The 26,478-nt window shown below is 43.2% G+C and overlaps 1 protein-coding gene across 10 annotated transcripts; it reads right to left on the reverse strand.

Annotated features, from left to right (window-relative positions):
- Positions 1 to 1,290: 1,290 nt before the first annotated feature.
- LOC143300436 (mRNA cap guanine-N(7) methyltransferase-like) lies at positions 1,291 to 26,478 on the reverse strand. 10 transcript variants are annotated; one of them, XR_013057648.1, is made up of 13 exons: positions 26,405 to 26,478; positions 25,481 to 25,552; positions 23,808 to 23,934; positions 22,244 to 22,372; positions 21,351 to 21,478; positions 19,419 to 19,600; positions 16,117 to 16,287; positions 13,545 to 13,662; positions 11,122 to 11,244; positions 8,384 to 8,417; positions 4,542 to 6,039; positions 4,385 to 4,454; positions 1,291 to 4,328 (listed from the first exon to the last, which is right to left on the reverse strand). XR_013057648.1 is itself a non-coding variant. In XM_076614095.1 (12 exons), the coding sequence occupies exons 2-11, from the start codon at positions 25,493 to 25,495 to the stop codon at positions 6,002 to 6,004; spliced, it is 1,065 nt and encodes a 354-aa protein (XP_076470210.1). In that variant the 5' UTR covers positions 25,496 to 25,552; positions 26,405 to 26,478; the 3' UTR covers positions 1,291 to 1,725; positions 5,985 to 6,001. The 10 variants fall into 10 exon arrangements, 4 of the variants coding, with proteins under 4 accessions (XP_076470210.1, XP_076470209.1, XP_076470207.1 ...); XR_013057644.1 differs by having other exon boundaries at positions 1,291 to 4,454; XR_013057643.1 differs by having other exon boundaries at positions 1,291 to 4,501; positions 4,533 to 6,039.

Raw genomic sequence — 26,478 nt, forward strand, 5'->3', positions numbered from 1 at the left:
CTTTACAGACATGAGAACTGTTGGTGTTTTTCTGCAGCGCAAGCATGTCGAAATGTAAAACTGCTGTTTTTTGCAGAAATTTTGAAAATCAACTTCCGAATTGTCAAGGTGAGGGAGAAAGCAGATTCCCTGAGGTGGGATGCTGTGTTGAAGCCATTTATACTTGTCCTGGTTCTGAATGTTGAAAACACCATTGTACGCAGGACTCTCAGATCTTTTAAAAGATTTTTTTAATAATTTTTTTTTTTTTAATGATAAACCACACAACTTTCAAAATGTTGCAGCTCACCCTCTCTTCAAGAAAACCCATCACCTCTCTGCTGGCTAAACGTCACTGGCTTCCTATCACTCAGAGAATAGATTACAAAATTTGCTGGTTTGTCAATACTAGTACTTTTTTCCGGCATGTCTAGTCTTGTTCAACCTCATGTTCCATTCCGTTCATTGTGATCATCCACTGACTCACACGCTGTCTATCCCACATTGTAAAAATCAATCAATCTAAACTGCGAAGTGTATCGTTTCACATCTTTGTCCTGTCACCTGAAATAAACATCCATACCAAATTGTCATGCTGAAACAAAGTCTGTTCAAATCAAGCAGTCTGTTCAAATCTGGACTCAAAACACATGTCACAAAACATTTAACAAATAGTAAAGAGGGGTAACTCTCTCCATTACTCAAGGTACACAACTTCAAGTAAGTGATGCTTATGCTACTGATTCAGCTAGCACACAGGTACATAAAAGGTACACTGGAAGTGTCTGGGTTTGTTCAAATGTACCTTTTATTTACCTGTGTGTTAGCTGAATTGGTAGCGTAAGCATCACTGACATGAAGTTGTGTACCTTGTGTAATGGAGAGAGTTACCACTCTTTACTATTTGTTAATCATTTCATCTCCTGGCTTCATTATTTGTTAATTTCCTGTCACAAAACAGTTTTCTTGGATCTGGGTGTTGGTGTGAAGTGATGTGGTGTGTGCGCACGTACATGTGTGTGTGTGTGTGTGTGTGTGTATGTACTCGAGTCACTGACACATTCCATTATTTTGACTTGCTTATGTCTTTGATTATAGGGCCCTGTGTTGATTTGTGTAACCATTGTATTTCTCCTTTTGTACTGGATTGTTAGCACTATGGGTCCTTGTGCCAATGAGGTAGAATGCATTACGAATACCCACTGCCACATAACTACAGAATGTCATCACAAGAGGAGAGAGTTAGCCACAGAGTGGGTGGGGGTAGGTAGAGATGGCACGAAACGTCCAATCAATACATGAACACTGTGAAAGACTTCATCATTTATTTCAGAAATTTGTTCTCAACACAAACCAGTAATTATTCTAAAAGACAGTCAAAACGATTTAAATCAAATCATAATGAACACAACCGGCTGGCCTTTGGGCCACATCAAATACATTTTTTGGGGGATGGGTGGGGGTAATTAACATCACTCAACAGCACAAGTCATCTTTCCTCTCATCTCACAAATTCAACTCAAATCGGACCTCTTTGTCACATATAATTATACTCACTGCACATTTACAACACTCACTTCATCATCATACATAATCAATATCAGCACTGAGAAACAAAATGTAAAACGATACCAAGCATGACTCAGCATCAGAGCTGGGTATCTTTGTGGCAATCCAACATTGACAGTTCCTGCCAGAAATCACCACAGACACGGTCATGTAGAGGACATTCAACAAGGGCAGCGTCTGCATGGAAGTAATTCACACAGGATCAGATGTCCAATGCCTAACCCATTCTGCAGCGGTACCGCCAGTCTTAAACAGTGAACAGTAGAACCGAGAACACCGATTATGACTAGACTGAATGAGCCAACATGACTCAGGAAAAGACTGTTCACAGTGAAACCTGTGCAGAGAGACTTGAGAAAGGAATGTCCACAGTAAAACCAATACAGAGGGTTACTCATTAAAGGACAATCCACAGTGAAACCTGTTCAGAGAGACACTCAGGAAAGGACTGTCCACAGTGAAACATGTTCAGAGACAGACACTCATTAAAGGACTGTCCACAGTGAAACCTGTTCAGACAGACACTCATTAAAGGACTGTCCACTGTGAAACCTGTTCAGAGAGACACTCAGGAAAGGGCTGTCCACAGTGAAACCTGTTCAGAGAGACACTCATTAAAGGACTGTCCACTGTGAAACCTGTTCAAAGAGACACCCAGGAAAGGACTGTACACAGTGAAACCTGTTCAGACAGACACTCATTAAAGGACTGTCCACAGTGAAACCTGTTCAGAGAGACACTCAGGAAAGGACTGTCCACAGTGAAACCTGTTCAGACAGACACTCATTAAAGGACTGTCCACCGTGAAACCTGTTCAGAGACAGACACTCATTAAAGGACTGTCCACAGTGAAACCTGTTCAGACAGACACTCATTAAAGGACTGTCCACAGTGAAACCTGTTCAGAGAGACACTCATTAAAGGACTGTCCACAGTGGAACCTGTTCAGAGAGACACTCATTAAAGGGCTGTCCACAGTGAAACCTGTTCAGAGAGACACTCAGGAAAGGACTGTCCACAGTGAAACCTGTTCAGACAAACACTCATTAAAGGACTGTCCACAGTGAAACCTGTTCAGAGAGACACTCAGGAAAGGACTGTCCACAGTGAAACCTGTTCAGACAGACACTCATTAAAGGACTGTCCACAGTGAAACCTGTTCAGAGAGACACTCAGAAAACGGCTGTCCACAGTGAAACCTGTTCAGACAGACACTCATTAAAGGACTGTCCACAGTGAAACCTGTTCAGAGAGACACTCAGGAAAGGACTGTCCACAGTGAAACCTGTTCAGAGAGACACTCAGGAAAGGACTGTCCACAGTGAAACCTGTTCAGAGAGACACCCAGGAAAGGACTGTCCACAGTGAAACCTGTTCAGAGAGACACTCAGGAAAGGGCTGTCCACAGTGAAACCTGTTCAGAGAGACACCCAGGAAAGGACTGTCCACAGTGAAACCTGTTCAGAGAGACACCCAGGAAAGGACTGTCCACAGTGAAACCTGTTCAGAGAGACACTGAGGAAAGGACTGTCCACAGTGGAACCTGCGCAGAAAGACACTTCGAAAAGCACTGTCCACAGTGGAACCTATGCAGAGGGACACTCATGAAAGGACTGTCCACAGTAAAACCCATGCAGAGAGGACTGTCCACAGTGAAACCCGTCCAGGAGGACACTCAGAAAAGGACTGCTCCACACGGCCAAATCTGTGCATACCCCACAAGGTCTGCTGCTTTCTCATCTCTTCTTTTACACAATGCACAAAACAGACGCATTTATGATGATTACTACTGTTACTTTCAGGACATGATTCTTTTTAACGAAACATACACAATATCAACTTTGTACATAACTGACTGTGCATCTGAGAGAGAGAGAGAGAGAGAGAGAGAGAGAGAGAGAGAGGGTGGTGAACATTAAGAACAACGAAAGAGTGAATCACTTTCAACACCAACAAAGTGTGCAAATATCAAAGCTCTGGGTTTTGTACTTTGTTTCTTACTGTGTATTTTTTGGATGAAGCCACACAACACACATCCACGCCTCTTTCATCTGAATCCATGGCACTCTTCTCTCTGTCAGCTCACTTTGTTCCACATCACTGCACATCATTATCCATACCTACACACATACAATCATATATACACTTGCATGTGCACACACACACACATGAACACACACGGATCCATACTCACACACACATCTGCACACCTGCATGTGCACACAGGAGCACAAGGATCAATACCAACAAACATACCTCACATCATTATGCACACAGACACACACACAGAACCATAACTATACATATATATCTGTACAATTCCATGAGCAGACACACAGATCCATACCTGAAAATATACCTGTATCTCTGCATATGCACACACACACACACAGATCCATGCATACACACATACCTGTACACCAGCATATGCACACAGATCCACAATACACATCTGTACACCTGAATGTACACACAGAGATCCGTATCTACACACGTATCTGTACAAACTGCATGTCCACACAGACACACACAATTGGATAAAATGGATATTCAAACCGCGCGAGTACATGTCCTTTCAATGCATATTTCAGGCTTGTATTGTGAGCACGAGCAACACACCACAATGAGAATTTCTCTGTGGAGAAATCGGTCGACTTGGCATGAAATCCACAGGCCTGTACTAAGTGTACGGTGGTCCACTCCACCTGTCCACTGACTGTACTACACGCACCATGGTCACCTGACTGTACGGTACTACACACACCATGGTGGTCACCTGTCTGACTGTACTACACACACCATGGTCACCTGACTGTACTACACACACCATGGTCACCTGTCTGTACTACACACACCATGGTGGTCACCTGTCTGACTGTACTACACACACCATGGTGGTCACCTGTCTGACTGTACTACACACACCATGGTCACCTGACTGTACTACACACACCTTGGTGGTCACCTGTCTGTACTACACATACCATGGTCACCTGACTGTACTACACACACCATGGTGGTCACCTGTCTGACTGTACTACACACACCATGGTCACCTGTCTGTACTACACACACCTTGGTGGTCACCTGTCTGTACTACACATACCATGGTCACCTGACTGTACTACACACACCATGGTCACCTGTCAGTACTACACACACCATGGTGGTCACCTGTCTGTACTACACACACCATGGTCACCTGTCTGTACTACACACACCTTGGTGGTCACCTGTCTGTACTACACATACCATGGTCACCTGACTGTACTACACACACCATGGTGGTCACCTGTCTGACTGTACTACACACACCATGGTCACATGTCTGTACTACACACACCTTGGTGGTCACCTGTCTGTACTACACATACCATGGTCACCTGACTGTACTACACACACCATGGTCACCTGTCAGTACTACACACACCATGGTGGTCACCTGTCTGTACTACACACACCATGGTCACCTGTCTGTACTACACACACCATGGTGGTCACCTGTCTGTACTACACACACCATGGTCACCTGTCTGTACTACACACACCATGGTGGTCACCTGTCTGTACTACACACACCAAGGTGGTCACCTGTCTGTACTACACACACCATGGTCACATGTCTGTACTACACACACCATGGTCACATGTCTGTACTACACACACCATGGTGGTCACCTGTCTGTACTACACACACCATGGTGGTCACCTGTCTGTACTACACACACCATGGTCACATGTCTGTACTACACACACCATGGTCACATGTCTGTACTACACACACCATGGTGGTCACCTGTCTGTACTACACACACCATGGTCACATGTCTGTACTACACACACCATGGTGGTCACCTGTCTGTACTACACACACCATGGTCACCTGTCTGCACTACACACACCATGGTGGTCACCTGTCTGTACTACACACACCATGGTCACCTGTCTGTACTACACACACCATGGTCACCTGACCTGGTCACCTGACTGTACTACACACACCATGGTCACCTGTCTGTACTACACACACCATGGTGGTCACCTGTCTGTACTACACACACCATGGTCACCTGTCTGTACTACACACACCATGGTCACCTGTCTGTACTACACACACCATGGTCACCTGACCTGGTCACCTGTCTGCACTACACACACCATGGTCACCTGTCTGTACTACACGCACCATGGTCACCTGTCTGTACTACACACACCATGGTCACCTGACCTGGTCACCTGTCTGCACTACACACACCATGGTCACCTGTCTGTACTACACGCACCATGGTCACCTGTCTGTACTACACACACCATGGTCACCTGACCTGGTCACCTGACTGTACTACACACACCATGATCACCTGACTGTACTACACACACCATGGTCACCTGTCTGTACTACACACACCATGGTCACCTGTCTGTAATACACACACCTTGGTCGTTCTTGTCCTCACTCCACCTTCTGGAAGACAAACGCCAGGTAGATGGCTGCACACAGACACACACAAACACAGAGTCAATTGAGGAGAGATGAGGAGGGAAAGTGGTGATGACATGAGGCAGGGGTAGGGTGGGGAAGAGGATGGATTTCCATATCAAATCACCATTGAGAGAGACATAAAACAAAAGAATGAACACACACACACACAGTTACAACCGCATGCTATTACAATCAAAGGTAGACTGCCGATTCACACAAAATCCAACTGCAAAGTCAGCAGCACACATCCACACGAGAATGTCAAGACACCGTGAACATCAACACAAAGCTAGTGTAATACCCTGTGAAAGCCCAAAGGGATGGGAGGGAAGGAAGTGGGGGGTGGGGGTGGGGGTCCTCAAGAGACAGGTGAGGTGGATAGGACAGATAAGACAAGGGGGGGGGGGGGGTGTGCAGTGAGACATCACTACTGTCACAAGACAAGGAAGGTGTAACAGGTGATGGGACAGACAAGACATCATCATCATCACAAGACAATGACGATGGAACAGGTGATGGGACAGACAAGACATCATCATCATCACAAGACAATGACGATGGAACAGGTGATGGGACAGACAAGACATCATCATCATCACAAGACAATGACGATGGAACAGGTGATGGGACAGACAAGACATCATCATCATCACAAGACAATGACGATGGAACAGGTGATGGGACAGACAAGACATCATCATCATCACAAGACGATAACTGGAACAGGTGATGGGACAGACAAGACATCATCATCATCACAAGACAATGACGATGGAACAGGTGATGGGACAGACAAGACATCATCATCATCACAAGACAATGACGATGGAACAGGTGATGGGACAGACAAGACATCATCATCATCACAAGACAATGACGATGGAACAGGTGATGGGACAGACAAGACATCATCATCATCACAAGACAATGACTATGGAACAGGTGATGGGACAGACAAGACATCATCATCATCACAAGACAATGACGATGGAACAGGTGATGGGACAGACAAGACATCATCATCATCACAAGACAATGACGATGGAACAGGTGATGGGACAGACAAGACATCATCATCATCACAAGACAATGACGATGGAACAGGTGATGGGACAGACAAGACATCATCATCATCACAAGACAATGACGATGGAACAGGTGATGGGACAGACAAGACATCATCATCATCACAAGACAATGACGATGGAACAGGTGATGGGACAGACAAGACATCATCATCATCACAAGACAATGACGATGGAACAGGTGATGGGACAGAGAAGACATCATCATCATCACAAGACAATGACGATGGAACAGGTGATGGGACAGAGAAGACATCATCATCATCACAAGACAATGACGATGGAACAGGTGATGGATGGGACAGACAAGACATCATCATCATCACAAGACAATGACGATGGAACAGGTGATGGGACAGACAAGACATCATCATCATCACAAGACAATGACGATGGAACAGGTGATGGGACAGACAAGACATCATCATCATCACAAGACAAAGACGATGGAACAGGTGATGGGACAGAGAAGACATCATCATCATCACAAGACAATGACGATGGAACAGGTGATGGGACAGACAAGACATCATCATCATCACAAGACAATGACGATGGAACAGGTGATGGGACAGACAAGACATCATCATCATCACAAGACAATAACTGGAACAGGTGATGGGACAGACAAGACATCATCATCATCACAAGACAATGACGATGGAAAAGGTGATGGGACAGACAAGACATCATCATCATCACAAGACAATGATGATGCAGAAGGTAATGAGACAGACAAGACATCATCACCATCACAAGACAATGACGATGGAACAGGTGAGGGAGTGATGAGACATCATCATCATCACAAGACAATGATGGTGTTCAGAAAAGCTTGTTCTGATTCAACACACAACCGGTGTGATACTCAGTAGTGCCTGTTCTGATTCAATGTACAACAGATGTGATGTTTAGTAATGCATGTTCTAACTCAACAAAGAAGAATGTGTACTGCTCAGGGAGCAATCAAGGGATCTGCACTGCCTTCGCATGCAAAAGACCAACACAATCTTTGTTCACTTACATTTTGTGCAAAGCATAGTGATTTCTCATCCAAACTTACCACACACTTATCACAAACTGCATTGGTTTCAATGTTCCCCATGTGTGTGTGTGTGTGTGTGTGTGTGTGTGTGTGCGCGCGCGCGCGCGCGCGCGCACGCACGCGTGTGTGATTTCTCAGTTCAGAAGAAAAAGAAATGATACTTTCAACACACATTCACACACACACACCAATGTAACACTGACAGTACCCACTAACACTTACTTGTTGCTTCCCATTCTGCCTTGGACAAAGTCCCCTGTAAGACAAAGCAAAATACTTGTCAGCAACACACCTCCCATCGTGTAACACTGTGACAGGTTCACATCCAGTATCCAGTTCAAACTTTTTGGCACACATAAAAAAAACCCCAAAAAACATGGAAGATATGCCTCACCGGATTATTTTACAGGCTTTTGATGTTGTTGTTTTTTCCCCATAGCAAAGCCTTGTTAACTAAAGTACATCTATTGTAAATGCATTCCAAAAACATCTGAACAACAATTACAAAATGAAGAAATATGTCCAGTTTTTGAAGATGGAATATATGGATTTTAAGAAAAAAATGGCTCCTTTATGGCCGAGTGACTGAAATACAATTTGATGTAATGACCGTACAGTATCACACCCTACTTTGTTTTCATTACTTCTTCTTGCACTGCAGTGTGTAAGCTTCGTTTTACAAGTCAGATTCATGAGCGTATTTAGTGTTAACCTTTAACACAACCACACCAACCTGGATACTGTTTACACAACAGACAACCTTCAACACAAGACTGGATACTGTTTACACAACAGACAACCTTCAACACAAACACACCAACCTGGATACTGTTTACACAACAGACAACCTTCAACACAAACACACCAACCTGGATACTGTTTACACAACAGACAACCTTCAACACAAAACACACCAACACGGATACTGTTTACACAACAGACAACCTTCAACACAAACACACCAACCTGGATACTGTTTACACAACCTTCAACACAAACACACCAACCTGGATACTGTTTACACAACAGACAACCTTCAACACAAACACACCAACCTGGATACTGTTTACACAACAGACAACCTTCAACACAAACACACCAACCTGGATACTGTTTACACAACAGACAACCTTCAACACAAAACACACCAACACGGATACTGTTTACACAACAGACAACCTTCAACACAAACACACCAACCTGGATACTGTTTACACAACAGACAACCTTCAACACAAGACTGGATACTGTTTACACAACAGACAACCTTCAACACAAACACACCAACCTGGATACTGTTTACACAACAGACAACCTTCAACACAAACACACCAACCTGGATACTGTTTACACAACAGACAACCTTCAACACAAACACACCAACATGGATACTGTTTACACAACAGACCACAACAGACAACCTTCAACACAAACACACCAACCTGGATACTGTTTACACAACAGACAACCTTCAACACAAAACACACCAACACGGATACTGTTTACACAACAGACAACCTTCAACACAAACACACCAACCTGGATACTGTTTACACAACAGACAACCTTCAACCTTCAACACACCAACACGGATACTGTTTACACAACAGACAACCTTCAACACAAACACACCAACCTGGATACTGTTTACACAACCTTCAACACAAACACACCAACCTGGATACTGTTTACACAACAGACAACCTTCAACACAAACACACCAACCTGGATACTGTTTACACAACAGACAACCTTCAACACAAACACACCAACCTGGATACTGTTTACACAACAGACAACCTTCAAAACAAAACACACCAACACGGATACTGTTTACACAACAGACAACCTTCAACACAAACACACCAACCTGGATACTGTTTACACAACAGACAACCTTCAACACAAGACTGGATACTGTTTACACAACAGACAACCTTCAACACAAACACACCAACCTGGATACTGTTTACACAACAGACAACCTTCAACACAAACACACCAACCTGGATACTGTTTACACAACAGACAACCTTCAACACAAACACACCAACATGGATACTGTTTACACAACAGACCACAACAGACAACCTTCAACACAAACACACCAACCTGGATACTGTTTACACAACAGACAACCTTCAACACAAAACACACCAACACGGATACTGTTTACACAACAGACAACCTTCAACACAAACACACCAACCTGGATACTGTTTACACAACAGACAACCTTCAACATAAACACACCAACCTGGATACTGTTTACACAACAGACAACCTTCAACACAAAACACACCAACACGGATACTGTTTACACAACAGACAACCTTCAACATAAACACACCAACCTGGATACTGTTTACACAACAGACAACCTTCAACACAAAACACACCAACCTGGATACTGTTTACACAACAGACAACCTTCAACACAAACACACCAACCTGGATACTGTTTACACAACAGACAACCTTCAACACAAACACACCAACCTGGATACTGTTTACACAACAGACAACCTTCAACATAACCACACCAACCTGGATACACACACAACCTGCCTCTGTGAGTTCAGAGACAGGAATAGGCAATGGTGAAAAATACAGAACGGGACATCAACCACCACAATGAAGCAAATAAAAACAAATTTTTTTTTTGACAAGTGTATGTACGCTACAGTACACCCTAAAATGTCCATGTCTATGTGCGCTACAGTACACGCTAAAATTTCCATAACAGATTTGTGGGATACCGCCTCAATGAAGCAAATTAAAAAGTTAAAAATTTTTTTTACAAGTCTATGAGCACTACCGTATGCCTTAAAATTTTCATAACAGATTTGTGCAATTCATCAAGAATGACATGTGGGCCTCTCAAAAATACCATTTCTGTATAAATACAGGAGATGCCCATCTCATTAAAAAAAGCAAACACAAAAACCAGCTCAGCTCACCAGTTTGGGGGCCGAGTGCGGCTGTGCCGAACCCTGTGCGTGCTGGGTGAGGAAGTGAGCTGCCTGACTGTAGTCGCTGTCAGCCATCCCCACCAGGTCCCTGCCACTGTCTGCCGGGTAGGGCTGCACAGTCGTCACTGTCAACGCTCATTCTTCTTCATTTTCTGTCTAACGCTCCAAGCATAATCACAGATGCAAAACCCTGTCAAGTGTTTGTATGAACAATAAGGAAATTTGTTAGGAGCACTTTGACTCCAAGCCAACAGGCACAGAAGATGTTTGACAGAGACGCAACTGAATCAGTTCTCTCTTGTTCAGGGAAACAATTACGCTGATTGGTCCACTCAATGCTGTTTCAATGTGAACATGCAAGCGATTTACTGAGCATCATCACGTGAGACCAAGGCAAGTAGTGACTGCCCTGGCCTCATGATCAATAAGTCTAGAGCATCTGGGTAGTGTCATGACAGGAAAGCATGTTACCATGCTATGTAGTCGAAAACAAACTCGCCAGAACAATTCATTTTTTGGCGTAACATCGGAACAAACTGCGATCGAGCGTGACAAAATATGGGAAAAACAAATAAAACTGCACGCAGGAAAAAATACAAAAAAATGGGTGGCGCTGTAGTATAGCGGCGCGCTCTCCCTGGGGAGAGCAACCCGAATTTCACACAGAGAAATCTGTTGTGATAAAAAGAAATACAAATACAAATAAAAATGGCGAAATCATGAAGAGTAATGCATTAAACTTTCAGATTGGACTACTTCAAAGTTAACTTCTGACAGATGGAACAGCTCTCTCTGTTGTCATCACACATCAGTAGTTTGCTTTCCCCACCTTCAGTGCTGCAGGAAGGCCAGGGATCACCCCACCTGTACCCTCCCTCCTCACCCCACCACCAAAGCACCCTACCCCCTTTCTCTCTTCAACATACAACAGACTCAACTGTCAACGTAACAGAGGTAAAGTAACCCAGCACATACTGAACAGTTCTGTAACCCATGACAATCCCACACCAACGAAGTGGAAACTGCTGGACAGGACAGCACACAGTGAACAGGCCTGGACCCATGACAATGCTGCTGCTGATGATATGGATACTGATATATCGCCTATCCTCGGTCGGAGTCCCGACTCTAAGCGCTTTACAAACTCGGGGTCATTTGTACAACAGGTTGCCTACCTGGGTAGAGCTGACTGACAGCTGCCATTGGGTGCTCATCATTCGTCTCCTGTGTCATTCAATCAGATTTCAGGCACACACACATACACTCAGGCATGTAAAACTTTACGTGTATGACCGTTTTGTTTATTTAGCCAGCCATGCATGCAGCCATACTCCGTTTTCAGGGGTGTGCATGGTGTCTATGTTCTTGTTTCCATAATCCACCAAACGCTGACAATGATTGCAGGATCTTTAACTCTCTCCAGACGAAGGAATGCTCATGCATTCCTACATAAAACGTATTCGGATTCGGACAAAGGAATGGAATAGCATTCTCTGAAAGTAAAATTCCATCATGCGCTGTACACGTGATTTTGTGATTAGCCAAGCAGAGTGCACTATTCTGGGTCACTCCACAATCGAACAGTATGATTGGTCATCCTGGGATGTGTGGCCCGTCTCGCACACACGCTGATAAAGTCACTGACCGGTCGTCTGCTCACGTGCCAGCCTGTTAGCAAAGCCGGCTCTTATGTTTCAGTTTCAGTAGCTACGCAACACCACATCTGCCAAGCAGATGCCTGACCAGCAGCGTAACCCAACGCGCTTAGTTAGGCCTTGAGAGAAAAAAATATATATATATATTGTGAAGCGAACAAGGCAGTGACGGCAATGTTTTAGGGTTGCCGAAGTACTTGAAATGCTACAAACTGAAGGGTCGGACATTGAAGAGGTGGATGATGACGAAGAAGAAAGCAAATTTAATGCAGAAAGCGAGCATTGGTATTGTGATTTGGGGTGAAAAATTGGCAGTATTTTCTACATAGGTAAAACTGTAAAAATAAGATGAGAAATTTGATTTTTTTTATATGTAATATCTCAACACGTAATAAACCAGTTCTGAAAGTTTCATTTTCTTACACAGTATTTTGTATTTTTTGTAATTCTTTTCCAAACCCTTACAAATGGGCCGTCTGTGGGGAAAAGCAAGGGAGAAAACTTGTCGTCCCGAGTGAGTTAACATGTGTATTTGATCTCCTGCGTGTGTATACACATGAAGGGGGTAAAGGCGCTAGCAACTCTGCACATATGTTGACCTGGGAGATGGGAAAAATCTCCACCCTTTGACCACCAAGCGCCATAACTGAGATTCGAACCCCAGACCCTCAGATTGAAAGTCCAACGCTTTAACCACTCGGGCAACGGCACCCGTTGATGCCACACAAGAGAGAAGAGCCAGGCGGTGAACGTTACCTCCAGGGCCTGCATTTTGCTGAGCAGTGTCCTGTGCTCGGGGTGCTGGCTGTACTGCTGGAAGAAGCGGTCAAACTGGGTCTTCTTCACCAGGCGCAGTCCAAACTCCTTGGCCAGTCTGTGCACAGAAAACTGGTCTTCCTCACTCACACACATGGCTATTCATCACTCACACACATGGCTAGTACTAACACCACTGTCAGTGTGGACAGAGACTGTGTTCATCACTCACACACATGGCTAGTACTAACACCACTGTCAGTGTGGACAGAGGCTGTGTTCATCACTCACACACATGGCTAGTACTAACACCACTGTCAGTGTGGACAGAGACTGTGTGTTCCTCACACACATGGCTAGTACTAACACCACTGTCAGTGTGGACAGAGGCTGTGTTCATCACTCACACACATGGCTAGTACTAACACCACTGTCAGTGTGGACAGAGACTGTGTTCATCACTCACACACATGGCTAGTACTAACACCACTGTCAGTGTGGACAGAGACTGTGTTCATCACTCACACACATGGCTAGTACTAACACCACTGTCAGTGTGGACAGAGACTGTGTTCATCACTCACACACATGGCTAGTACTAACACCACTGTCAGTGTGGACAGAGACTGTGTTCATCACTCACACACATGGCTAGTACTAACACCACTGTCAGTGTGGACAGAGGCTGTGTTCATCACTCACACACATGGCTAGTACTAACACCACTGTCAGTGTGGACAGAGACTGTGTTCATCACTCACACACATGGCTAGTACTAACACCACTGTCCTGTCAGTGTGGACAGAGGCTGTGTTCATCACTCACACACATGGCTAGTACTAACACCACTGTCAGTGTGGACAGAGACTGTGTTCATCACTCACACACATGGCTAGTACTAACACCACTGTCAGTGTGGACAGAGGCTGTGTTCATCACTCACACACATGGCTAGTACTAACATCACTGTCAGTGTGGACAGAGACTGTGTTCATCACTCACACACATGGCTAGTACTAACATCACTGTCAGTGTGGACAGAGGCTGTGTTCATCACTCACACACATGGCTAGTACTAACACCACTGTCAGTGTGGACAGAGACTGTGTTCATCACTCACACACATGGCTAGTACTAACACCACTGTCAGTGTGGACAGAGACTGTGTTCATCACTCACACACATGGCTAGTACTAACACCACTGTCAGTGTGGACAGAGACTGTGTTCATCACTCACACACATGGCTAGTACTAACACCACTGTCAGTGTGGACAGAGACTCTGTGTTCCTCACACACACAGCACACACCATGGTCACTGTGTGGACAGAAACCTAGTGCTTCACCACACCCCCTTCCCCTCCCACCCACCCACCCACAAGTTATAAAATATTAAAAAACAAGAGAGGCAAGGCCTTCAAGACTCACTTGTGATACACTTAAAAAAAAAAGAAGCTTTTTATGTATTCAGTATAATTTCAAAATGTAATGTTTAAGATGAGAAAGATCAGTTTAAAGCAAATTAACTCCCCTAGCATTACAGAGTAATTTCCCTTTTTTACTATCTGCACCAAAACGTTTGCAAAATAAATAAAACTTCCATGCTTGGCAAAAGAAGTTCCTGTTTGAACAAAAAATGATAATAATGACTGCTCTTGCTGTTGGGTCAGAATATCAGATCAAAGTGCCAAGTTTAGAGAATACAAAAAATATAAATATACCAGTAAATGCAGTTTGCATATAATTAGGCTTCATTCTTTATTTTTTTGTGCCCATCTCAGAGGCGCAATATTGTTTTAAACAAGATGACTGGAAAGAACTGAATTTTTCCTATTTTTATGCCAAATTTGGTGTCAACTGACAAGTAGTTGCAGAGAAAATGTCAATGTTAAAGTTTACCACGGACACACACACACACAGACAACCGAACACTGGGTTAAAACATAGACTCACTTTGTTTACACAAGTGAGTCAATAACAAGTATTCTAACAAACACAAGTTCAGAATAAGAAATGGTTCTATGAAATCATGACAGACTGTTAAATGGCAGATTAGGTACTAAAAAAACAACAAAAACATGGCATTATAGCATGCAGTAAAAAGAAGCACATGAAGCACGCCTTCGCAACTGCACACTACTTCCTCTTCTTCTTTGTTCATGGGCTGCCACTCCCACATTCACTTATGTGTACACAAGTGGGCTTTTACATGTATCACTGTTTTTACCCCGCCATGTAGGCAGCCATACTCCGTTTTTGGGGGTGTGCATGCTGGGTATGTGCTTGTTTCCATAACCTACCGAACGCTGACATGGATTACAGGATTTTTAAATGTAAATTTGATACTCTGCTTGTGTATATACACAAAGGGAGTGCATGCATGAGCAGTTCTGCATATATGTAGACCTGGAGAGATCAGAAAAATCTCCACCCTTTGACCACCAGGCGCTGTTACCGAGATTCAAACCTGGAACCCTCAGATTGAAAGTCCAACGCTTGAACCACTCGGGTACTGCGCCTGTCACTGCACACAACAAGAACAGATGGTGATCGACAGGTAATCCAGACATACTTTTCCAGTAGAGGAAAGTAGACCAGGAACTCTGGACAGTCCACCACGCCCTCTAGGTGGAAGCTGTAGCGTGCGCCAAACAGCGGCAGTTTGCTGACGTCCTTCTCCTCAAAGGTCACGCTGTACACCTCGTTGCCAAACCGCCCGTCTTCGCTCTCCTGCAGCCGCTTCCTGCAATGTCGTCGTCATCGTCATCATTATCATCCTGACTCATCATCATCACTGTCATCACTATCATCATGACCCTTATCATTATGATCATCGCTATCATCAGGACTCATTATCATCATTATCATCAGGACTCTCATCATGATTGTCATCACTATTATCATGACCCTCATCATCATCATCATCACCATCATTGGGACTCTCATCATCATCACTATTAATCAGGATTCTCATCATCATCATTACCATCATTATGACTCCCACCATCATCATCATGACAATCAGTAAGAATCTCATCATCATCACTCATCATCTTAATCATGACCATCACCATGACTCCTGTAATCATCATGACCATCACCGTGAATCCTATAATCATCATGACTATCACCATGAATCCTGTAATCATGACCATCACCGTGAATCCTATAATCATCATGACCATCACCGTGAATCCTATAATCATCATGACCATCACCATGAATCCTATAATTATCATGACCATCACCATGAATCCTGTAATCATGACCATCACCATGAATCCTATAATCATCATGACCATCGCCGTGACTCCTGTAATCATCATGACCATCACCGTGAATCCTATAATCATCATGACCATCACCGTGAATCCTATAATCATCATGACCATCACCATGAATCCTATAATTATCATGACCATCACCATGAATCCTGTAATCATAATGACCATCACCATGAATCCTATAATCATCATGACCATCACCATCACTCCTATAATCATCATGACCATCACCATGAATCCTATAATCATGACCATCACCATCACTCCTATAATCACCATGACCATCACCATGAATCCTATAATCATCATGACCATCACCATCACTCCTATAATCATCATGACCATCACTGTGAATCCTATAATCACCATGACCATCACCATCACTCCTATAATCATCATGACCATCACCATTAATCCTATAATCATCATGACCATCACCATCACTCCTATAATCATCATGACCATCACCATGAATCCTGTAATCATCATGACCATCACCATGAATCCTGTAATCATGACCATCACCATGAATCCTATAATCATCATGACCATCACCATGAATCCTATAATCATCATGACCATCACTATGACTCCTATGATCATCATGACCATCACCATGAATCCTATAATCATCATGACCATCACCATGAATCCTGTAATCATCATGACCATCACCATGAATCCTATAATCATCATGACCATCACCATGAATCCTATAATCATCATGACCATCACCATGAATCCTGTAATCATGACCATCACCATGAATCCTATAATCATCATGACCATCGCCGTGAATCCTGTAATCATCATGACCATCACCATGAATCCTATAATCATCATGACCATCGCCGTGAATCCTGTAATCATCATGACCATCACCGTGAATCCTATAATCATCATGACCATCACCGTGAATCCTATAATCATCATGACCATCACCATGAATCCTATAATTATCATGACCATCACCATGAATCCTGTAATCATAATGACCATCACCATGAATCCTATAATCATCATGACCATCACCATCACTCCTATAATCATCATGACCATCACCATGAATCCTATAATCATCATGACCATCACCATCACTCCTATAATCATCATGACCATCACCATGAATCCTATAATCATCATGACCATCACCATCACTCCTATAATCATCATGACCATCACTGTGAATCCTATAATCACCATGACCATCACCATCACTCCTATAATCATCATGACCATCACCATTAATCCTATAATCATCATGACCATCACCATCACTCCTATAATCATCATGACCATCACCATGAATCCTGTAATCATCATGACCATCACCATGAATCCTGTAATCATGACCATCACCATGAATCCTATAATCATCATGACCATCACCATGAATCCTATAATCATCATGACCATCACTATGACTCCTATGATCATCATGACCATCACCATGAATCCTATAATCATCATGACCATCACCATGAATCATGTAATCATCATGACCATCACCATGAATCCTATAATCATCATGACCATCACCGTGAATCCTATAATCATCATGACTATCACCATGAATCCTGTAATCATGACCATCACCATGAATCCTATAATCATCATGACCATCGCCGTGAATCCTGTAATCATCATGACCATCACCGTGAATCCTGTAATCATCATGACCATCACCGTGAATCCTGTAATCATCATGACCATCACCATGAATCCTAAAATCATCATGACCATCACCATGAATCCTGTAATCATAATGACCATCACCATGAATCCTACAATCATCATGACCATCACCGTGAATCCTATAATCATCATGACCATCACCATGAATCCTGTAATCATCATGACCATCACCGTGAATCCTATAATCATCATGACTATCACCATGAATCCTGTAATCATGACCATCACCATAAATCCTATAATCATCATGACCATCGCCGTGAATCCTGTAATCATCATGACCATCACCGTGAATCCTGTAATCATCATGACCATCACCATGAATCCTGTAATCATCATGACCATCACCATGAATCCTATAATCATCATGACCATCACCATGAATCCTGTAATCATCATGACCATCACCATGAATCCTATGATCATCATGACTCCTCTTCATCATGACCATTATCACGACTCTCATCATCAAGACCATTATCATGACTCTCATTGTCATTACCATCATTTTGACTCCAACCATCATAATGACAACTAGTAAGACTCTCATCAATGTCATTACCATTATCATGACTCTCATCATCATCATGACAATCATCATGACTCATTATCTTGGTCATGATCATCACTGTGAATCTCATCACGACAATCATCATCACTCCTCTTCATCATTGCAAAAATGTGTGAATGCATCACATTGATTCAGCCATAATCTTGCAGTTATATCTAAATAACACATTTCACCTTTGCGTATCCAGATCTTCATTCTTTTGAACGCAGTTAGCTGTAAAGTATACAGCTTCTGTCTACAATATTTTTTCAATAAGTTCGAAAAGGCAGTGGCTGATGAAAAACCAAGCTAACAACTAAAGAGGCAAAAGGAAGAAGCACTGACACAAGTTCGTAAGCACTGGGCGTGGTGCCGATGAAGTATCCCCCAGGACGTAGACACTCGGCGGCATTGCGCATCATGGTGAGGGCTTGAGGGTAGCTCTCGAAGCTGTAGTGGAAGGAGAACTGGCAGCTGACCAAGTCAAACTGCATGCTGGGGTCTGCATACATGTCTTTAAGACGGGCCTGTCAACCATAATGAAGCACACCATGTTGTCTCTCATCACACACAACTTGTTCTCACACCTACACACATCACGTGTTGTCTTCATCACACACAACTTGTCCTAACACCTACACACATCACATGTTGTCTTCATCACACACAACTTGTCCTAACACCTACACACATCACTGGTTGTCTTCATCACACACAACTTGTCCTCACACCTACACACATCACAGGTTGTCTTCATCGCACACAACTTCTTGTCACACCTACACACATCACACATGTCTTCATCACACACAACTTGTCCTCACACCTACACACATCATACCATGTTGTCTTCATCACACACAACTTGTTCTCACACCTACACACATCACAGGTTGTCTTCATCACACACAATTTGTTCTCACACCTACACACATCACATGTCTTTATCACACACAACTTGTCCTCACACCTACACACATCACACCATGTTGTCTTCATCACACACAACTTGTTGTCACACCTACACACATCACATGTTGTCTTCATCACACACAATTTGTTCTCACACCTACACACATCACATGTCTTTATCACACACAACTTGTCCTCACACCTACACACATCACACCATGTTGTCTTCATCACACACAACTTGTTGTCACACCTACACACATCACATGTTGTCTTCATCACACACAACTTGTTCTCACACCTACACACATCACACCATGTTGTCTTCATCACACACAACTTGTTGTCACACCTACACACATCACATGTTGTCTTCATCACACACAATTTGTTCTCACACCTACACCCATCACACCATGTCGTCTTCATTACACACAACTTGCCCTCACACCTACACACATCACACCACGTTGTCTTCATCACACACAACTTGTCCTCACACCTACACACATCACACCATGTTGTCTTCATCACACACAACTTGTCCTCACACCTACACACATCACATGTTGTCTTCATCACACACAACTTGTTCTCACACCTACACACATCACACCATGTTGTCTTCATCACACACAACTTGTCCTCACACCTACACACATCACACCATGTTGTCTTCATCACACACAACTTGTTGTCACCTACACACATCACATGTTGTCTTCATCACACACAACTTGTTGTCACCTACACACATCACACCATATTGTCTTCATCACACACAACTTGTTGTCACACCTACACACATCACATGTTGTCTTCATCACACACAACTTGTCCTCACACCTACACACATCACATGTTGTCTTCATCACACACAACTTGTTCTCACACCTACACACATCACACCATGTTGTCTTCATCACACACAACTTGTCCTCACACCTACACACATCACACCATGTTGTCTTCATCACACACAACTTGTTGTCACCTACACACATCACACCATATTGTCTTCATCACACACAACTTGTTGTCACACCTACACACATCACATGTTGTCTTCATCACACACAACTTGTCCTCACTGAAAAGAGGACGTTTTGAGTGAGAGCATAAGTGCATGTGTAAGCCTGGGATTGTGTGTGTGTTAGTGTGTGTGTGTTAGTGTGTGTTTGTGTGTGTGTGGGAGAAGGGAGAGAGAGAGAGAGAAAGTGTGTGTGTCTCTGTGTCTGTGTGTGTGTCTCTGTGTGTGTGTGTGCATGTGTGTGTGCAAGCATGTGTGTGCGCGCATGCACGTGTGCTTGCGTGTGTGCATGAAGATGGACTGGTGCTCTGTAAAGTGGGACAAAAGAAACTGACCTTGGTGCAGTCAGCCACCAGAAACTGTGCCTGGAACATTTTGTCGCTGAAGTTGCCTCGGCCCCGACCTCTGTTTGCCATGTCTCTGTAGCGTGACTCGCACTGCTCCACTGATGTGGCTGCTATGTCTGAAAACAACACCATTTAGCTTACCTGGGCTTCTCTCTCTCTCTCTCTCTCTCTCACACACACACACACACACACACACACACACACACTCTCTCTCTCACTAGTGATGTGGTTTTTAAACTCACTTTTTCTCTCTGTTCCCAACAGAGGAAAAATGAACTGGGTGTCAAGAGTTTATAAAAAATCAAAATGTCATTCATTTCACACCCCTTCAAAAAGGGCTTTGGCCGTAACTGAATAAAATTCTGTTCTGTTCTCTATGCCCATATATACTTAAATAATATGACTCTCTCTCTCTCCCTCCCTAAATCACATTTTTCACATGATCTAAGAAGCAGTGTTTTCATATCTAAAAGAAAAAAAAAATCATAAAGTTATGCGATGTCAAGGTTTAATCAAGGGGAATATAATGCTGAGTTCCACTGACAAATTCTACAGCCCAGACCAGCGTAAGAGCAACAGGGGGTTAATAGTGATACCACCTCTAAATAACTAACACTACAGCCCAAAGCAAAAATGATCTAAAAACTTAGCTACACATCACCAAAGCAACAAACAAGTGCTAAATAAAGTACAATTAACTGTAACAAAGACAAAGCAATGCTGCAACATCAACATTAAACTTTTCAAAGTAAATCCAAGTCCCATCCTTGGCCAGACAAGCAGATTCTCTATCCTGAACAGAACAAGTAACAACACAGCCCAGTCCTCTCAGCAAAAACACCCCCATGGTGGGATTCACAGAGGAAGAACGCAGAGCTTACCTACGCAAACCAGATGGTTGATGTTCCCTTTCCTCCACTTGAGGAGGTCGCCCCCTTTCCCTGAACACAGGTCCAGCACTGTCACAGGCGCGCGGCCTCTATCATGACGCAACTGCTGCAGCGTTTCACCTGAAATCAAGCCGCACGCTTCATTTTCATTTACACTCAGACACTTGACTTGCGTGTTCATGATCACAAACAAGACAGAACAGAGGCCAGCCTTTTCAAACAATCTGAGCACATGGGTAGCAAAATGAAAGTTCTCAGTATACAGATCAGTTCTCAAGTACTGAGAAAATAATTGATCAGTGTGTGTAGAAACAATGTCATCAATTTCCTCAACATTCCTAAGTTATCTCCTGTTTCATTAAAAAGGAGGAAATGTGGAAAAAAATCTCATCTACCATTCATGTCCTCTGTCCATCGGTTTCCCAACCCACCAATCATCAGTCCCCTGTCCAATGGTTCCCCCACCCACCAATCATTAGTCATCTGTCCAATGGTTCCCCCACCTACCAATCATTAGTCATCTGTCCAATGGTTTCCCCACCTACCAATCATTAGTCATCTGTCCAATGGTTCCCTCACCTACCAATCATTAGTCATCTGTCCAAGGGTTTCCCTACCTACCAATCATCAATCCCTGTCCAATGGTTCCCCCATCTACCAATCATCAGTCCCCTGTCCAATGGTTCCCCCACCTACCAATCATCAGTCCCCTGTCCAATGTTTTCCCCACCTACCAATCATCAGTCCCCTGTCCAATGGTTTCCCTACCTACCAATCATCAGTCCTCTGTCCAATGGCTTCCCTACCTACCAATCATCAGTCCCCTGTCCAATGGTTTCCCTACTACCAATCATCAGTCCTCTGTCCAATGGTTTCCCCACCTACCAATCATCAGTCCTCTGTCCAATAGTTCCCCCACCTACAAATCATCAGTCCTCTGTCCAATGGTTTCCCTACCTACCAATCATCAGTCCTCTGTCCAATGGTCCCCCACCTACCAATCATCAGTCCCCTGTCCAATGGTTCCCCCACCTACCAATCATCAGTCTGTCCAATGGTTTCCCCACCTACCAATCATCAGTCCCCTGTCCAATGGTTTCCCCACCTACCAATCATCAATCCCCTGTCCAATGGTTCCCTCACCTACCAATCATCAATCCCCTGTCCAATGGTTTCCCCACCTACCAATCATCAATCCCCTGTCCAATGGTTTCCCCACCTACCAATCATCAGTCCCCTGTCCAATGGTTTCCCTACTACCAATCATCAGTCCTCTGTCCAATGGTTCCCCCACCTACCAATCATCAGTCCCTTGTCCAATGGTTTCCCCACCTACCAATCATCAGTCTGTCCAATGGTTTCCCCACCTACCAATCATTAGTCATCTGTCCAATGTTTTCCCCACCTACCAATCAGTCCCCTGTCCAATGGTTTCCCCACCTACCAATCATCAGTCTGTCCAATGGTTTCCCCACCTACCAATCATTAGTCATCTGTCCAATGTTTTCCCCACCTGCCAATCATCAATCCCCTGTCCAATGGTTTCCCCACCTACCTATCAGGACACTCTTCACCCAGTTGTTGAAGTTGCGCAGGTAAAAGATGCGGCTCTGTTTGCGCACTTCCAGCCCCGTCTCCTGCAGCTGGTTGTAGTGCTTGGCCACCGTCTGGGTCAGGTCCCCCTGTCAACATCACAATGCTGGTCCTGTCAGTCATTCATTCACAATACAATCTTCCACCTCTCTTCATTACTGACAGAATTTCTCTTTCTCCTCACTCACAGAAACATACTGTTTTAAATTGCAAACACTACTCCCCCCCCCCCCCCCCTGCTCCCAGAATTCAAATTTATTCCTCAAACACTGCCAAATCAAATAATCCCAGATCTCCTGTAAATAGGTCATAGTGACCCTAAAATTTTAGGTTGCCTACTGGTAACAGTTGGTGTGGATCTGGAAGCAAATTATTTAATATGATGCTGAGTAAAATCTAAAATCAAAGCCTAAGACTGTAAGAGTAAAACAGCAATCACCAAAATGGGGCAGGGTAAAGAAAAAAAAAAGTATAATTTTACTTTCTTTCCCATTCCCTTCCTTTTATTTCCTTTCTGACTGGGGCGGGGTGGGGTGGGGGGAGGGGGTGTGGAGAATACAGCGACCCACTAGTAGTGTAGTATGTCAAATGCATCCTACCCTTACATCCAAATTTTATCCAAAAAATTATCCTGTGACTTTTAATCCATCTACATTATATATAGTGGTGTCCAGCTCATGAACACAAGTATCGATTTGACATTAACCTGGTTTATGCAAGCAAATTTTGTATTCCAGATGATGTCTTTTCTTTTTATTTGTATCTTATTACTGGTCGACAAAGGTTTCTGTTCCCTGAAAACTCCTGTCCCTCGTGACACTAATGTGCACCAATACAAAGTGCAGGAACTAGCAACTCAGTTCCATTTTGTTTGTCATAGTACAAACTAATAAGTTTTATTTGGTTACACTTTGCACATGCTCCTTCCTCATTGTTCACTTTATAACAATTAAACATGCACACCAAATTTTACGGCAAATGACAATCTATTCAGATACACATTTAAAAAAAAATTTTTTTTTTCTAAGTTAAACCTTTTCAGTTTCAGCCAACATCTCATGAAAATAACTGGAGTCTTGAGTATCAGATTATTTATTTCATTTGGGACAACATGGGTCAAGCAGGCTCCATTGATATACAACTTCAATTTAGTGTCAGTATCCAGTTCTAATTAGTTTAAGTGGGGGAACAGAGAGAAATTACAAAGAGACAGATACACAGAGACAGACTCACAGAGACACAGAATATGGCAGACAAGCATACAAAGACCGAATGTGTTATGGCCTGTAAGTATACACGTGCAAGCGCCTACGCCTGGCAGTTCCAGACTTTTCCAACATCCCAGAAGAAAGAATGCGAGCACAGAGAGAGTGAGATTGCCAGCAGCCTTTCTCCCTCCTTACACGTGTCAGAGTACTAACCCTGTTCTTGAATTGTAGCTTCAGTAGACATGAGTTGAGTGTATGTCAGTTTGAATGTGAAGATACAAACATGACAGAGTGAAAGAGACAAATACACACAGACTGACTGTTTACCAAAGCAATTTCACCTTTAAGTCACATTTGATGTTAGTTATTTTCATAAACTGATAAAATCTCCTCCCATGTTTCACATCCAATGATACTATAAGCTCACCTCTGCTGAAGTCATGGCTGCACTTCTCTCTTGGGATTCTCCCACAAGTTATCCTGTGATGTCAAATCAACCCTGAAACCAGTTCAAAACATCATGATAAATTTCATTAATGTCTTGCCTGAAATTTTTTAAATACATTTTTCATTATTCTGGTTTTGTATTTGTTCAGTGAAAAAATGCAGCATTTCCACCTACAAACACAAATATACATACAACTTAAAAACAACAACAAAAAACATCAGTATTTCTGTAAGAACAGAGAAGTGGTTTCTATTGCGTTCTTTTTTTTCTGGGCTCGCTCTTAATAATAACAAAACCCAGGCTTATATAGCGCACTGGCGAATGTAGGTGATTTGTTGGAGTGCTGGATATGCTGACCTGCAAATGTGTTTGATGTGTATGTTAACTTGTCAAAGTGTCATGTCATCTGAAAGCATGTATTGCATGCAGATGCTGAGAAAGGTATGCCTGAGGTTCCAACCTGGAGCTGTTCTGAATTCATGACCAGTGAAAAAATAAATCCATACTGCCCGAGCCAAATACTATGATTACAATACATGCAACTTAATCAATTTAAATATCACCAGCCCGAATCATGTTGACAGCAGTGGCACCATTAGTAGTGAGCAGTGGTATCAGTATCACCTCGTCTGGAGTCGACATAACTTTTGCATTCTTTATGTTACAAGGCTAATTGTTTTATAACATCATTCAATGATAAAATTGAAACACTGACAATTTCACGCTTGGCTATCAGCTGTAAACTGGGATCACCGTAACAAAGAATTTCAACCCAGCGACGTACTTATCAAGATAAAGATATGGAAATCTGTGTTATATGCAACACGTTGAAAATTCTGCTTTCAACAATAGGAAACTGGAAGCCCTCATTTCTATATAAAGTTTTTATTTCAACCGACTTACAATACAGAGCTCCGCTTCGGTGCGATTTTGATTTGTGTGCTTGACCCGGGGAAACAAATCACGTGTTATATCAG

The sequence above is a fragment of the Babylonia areolata genome, chromosome 26, assembly GCF_041734735.1.
Source record: "Babylonia areolata isolate BAREFJ2019XMU chromosome 26, ASM4173473v1, whole genome shotgun sequence".
In the NCBI taxonomy this organism is placed as follows: domain Eukaryota; kingdom Metazoa; phylum Mollusca; class Gastropoda; order Neogastropoda; family Buccinidae; genus Babylonia; species Babylonia areolata.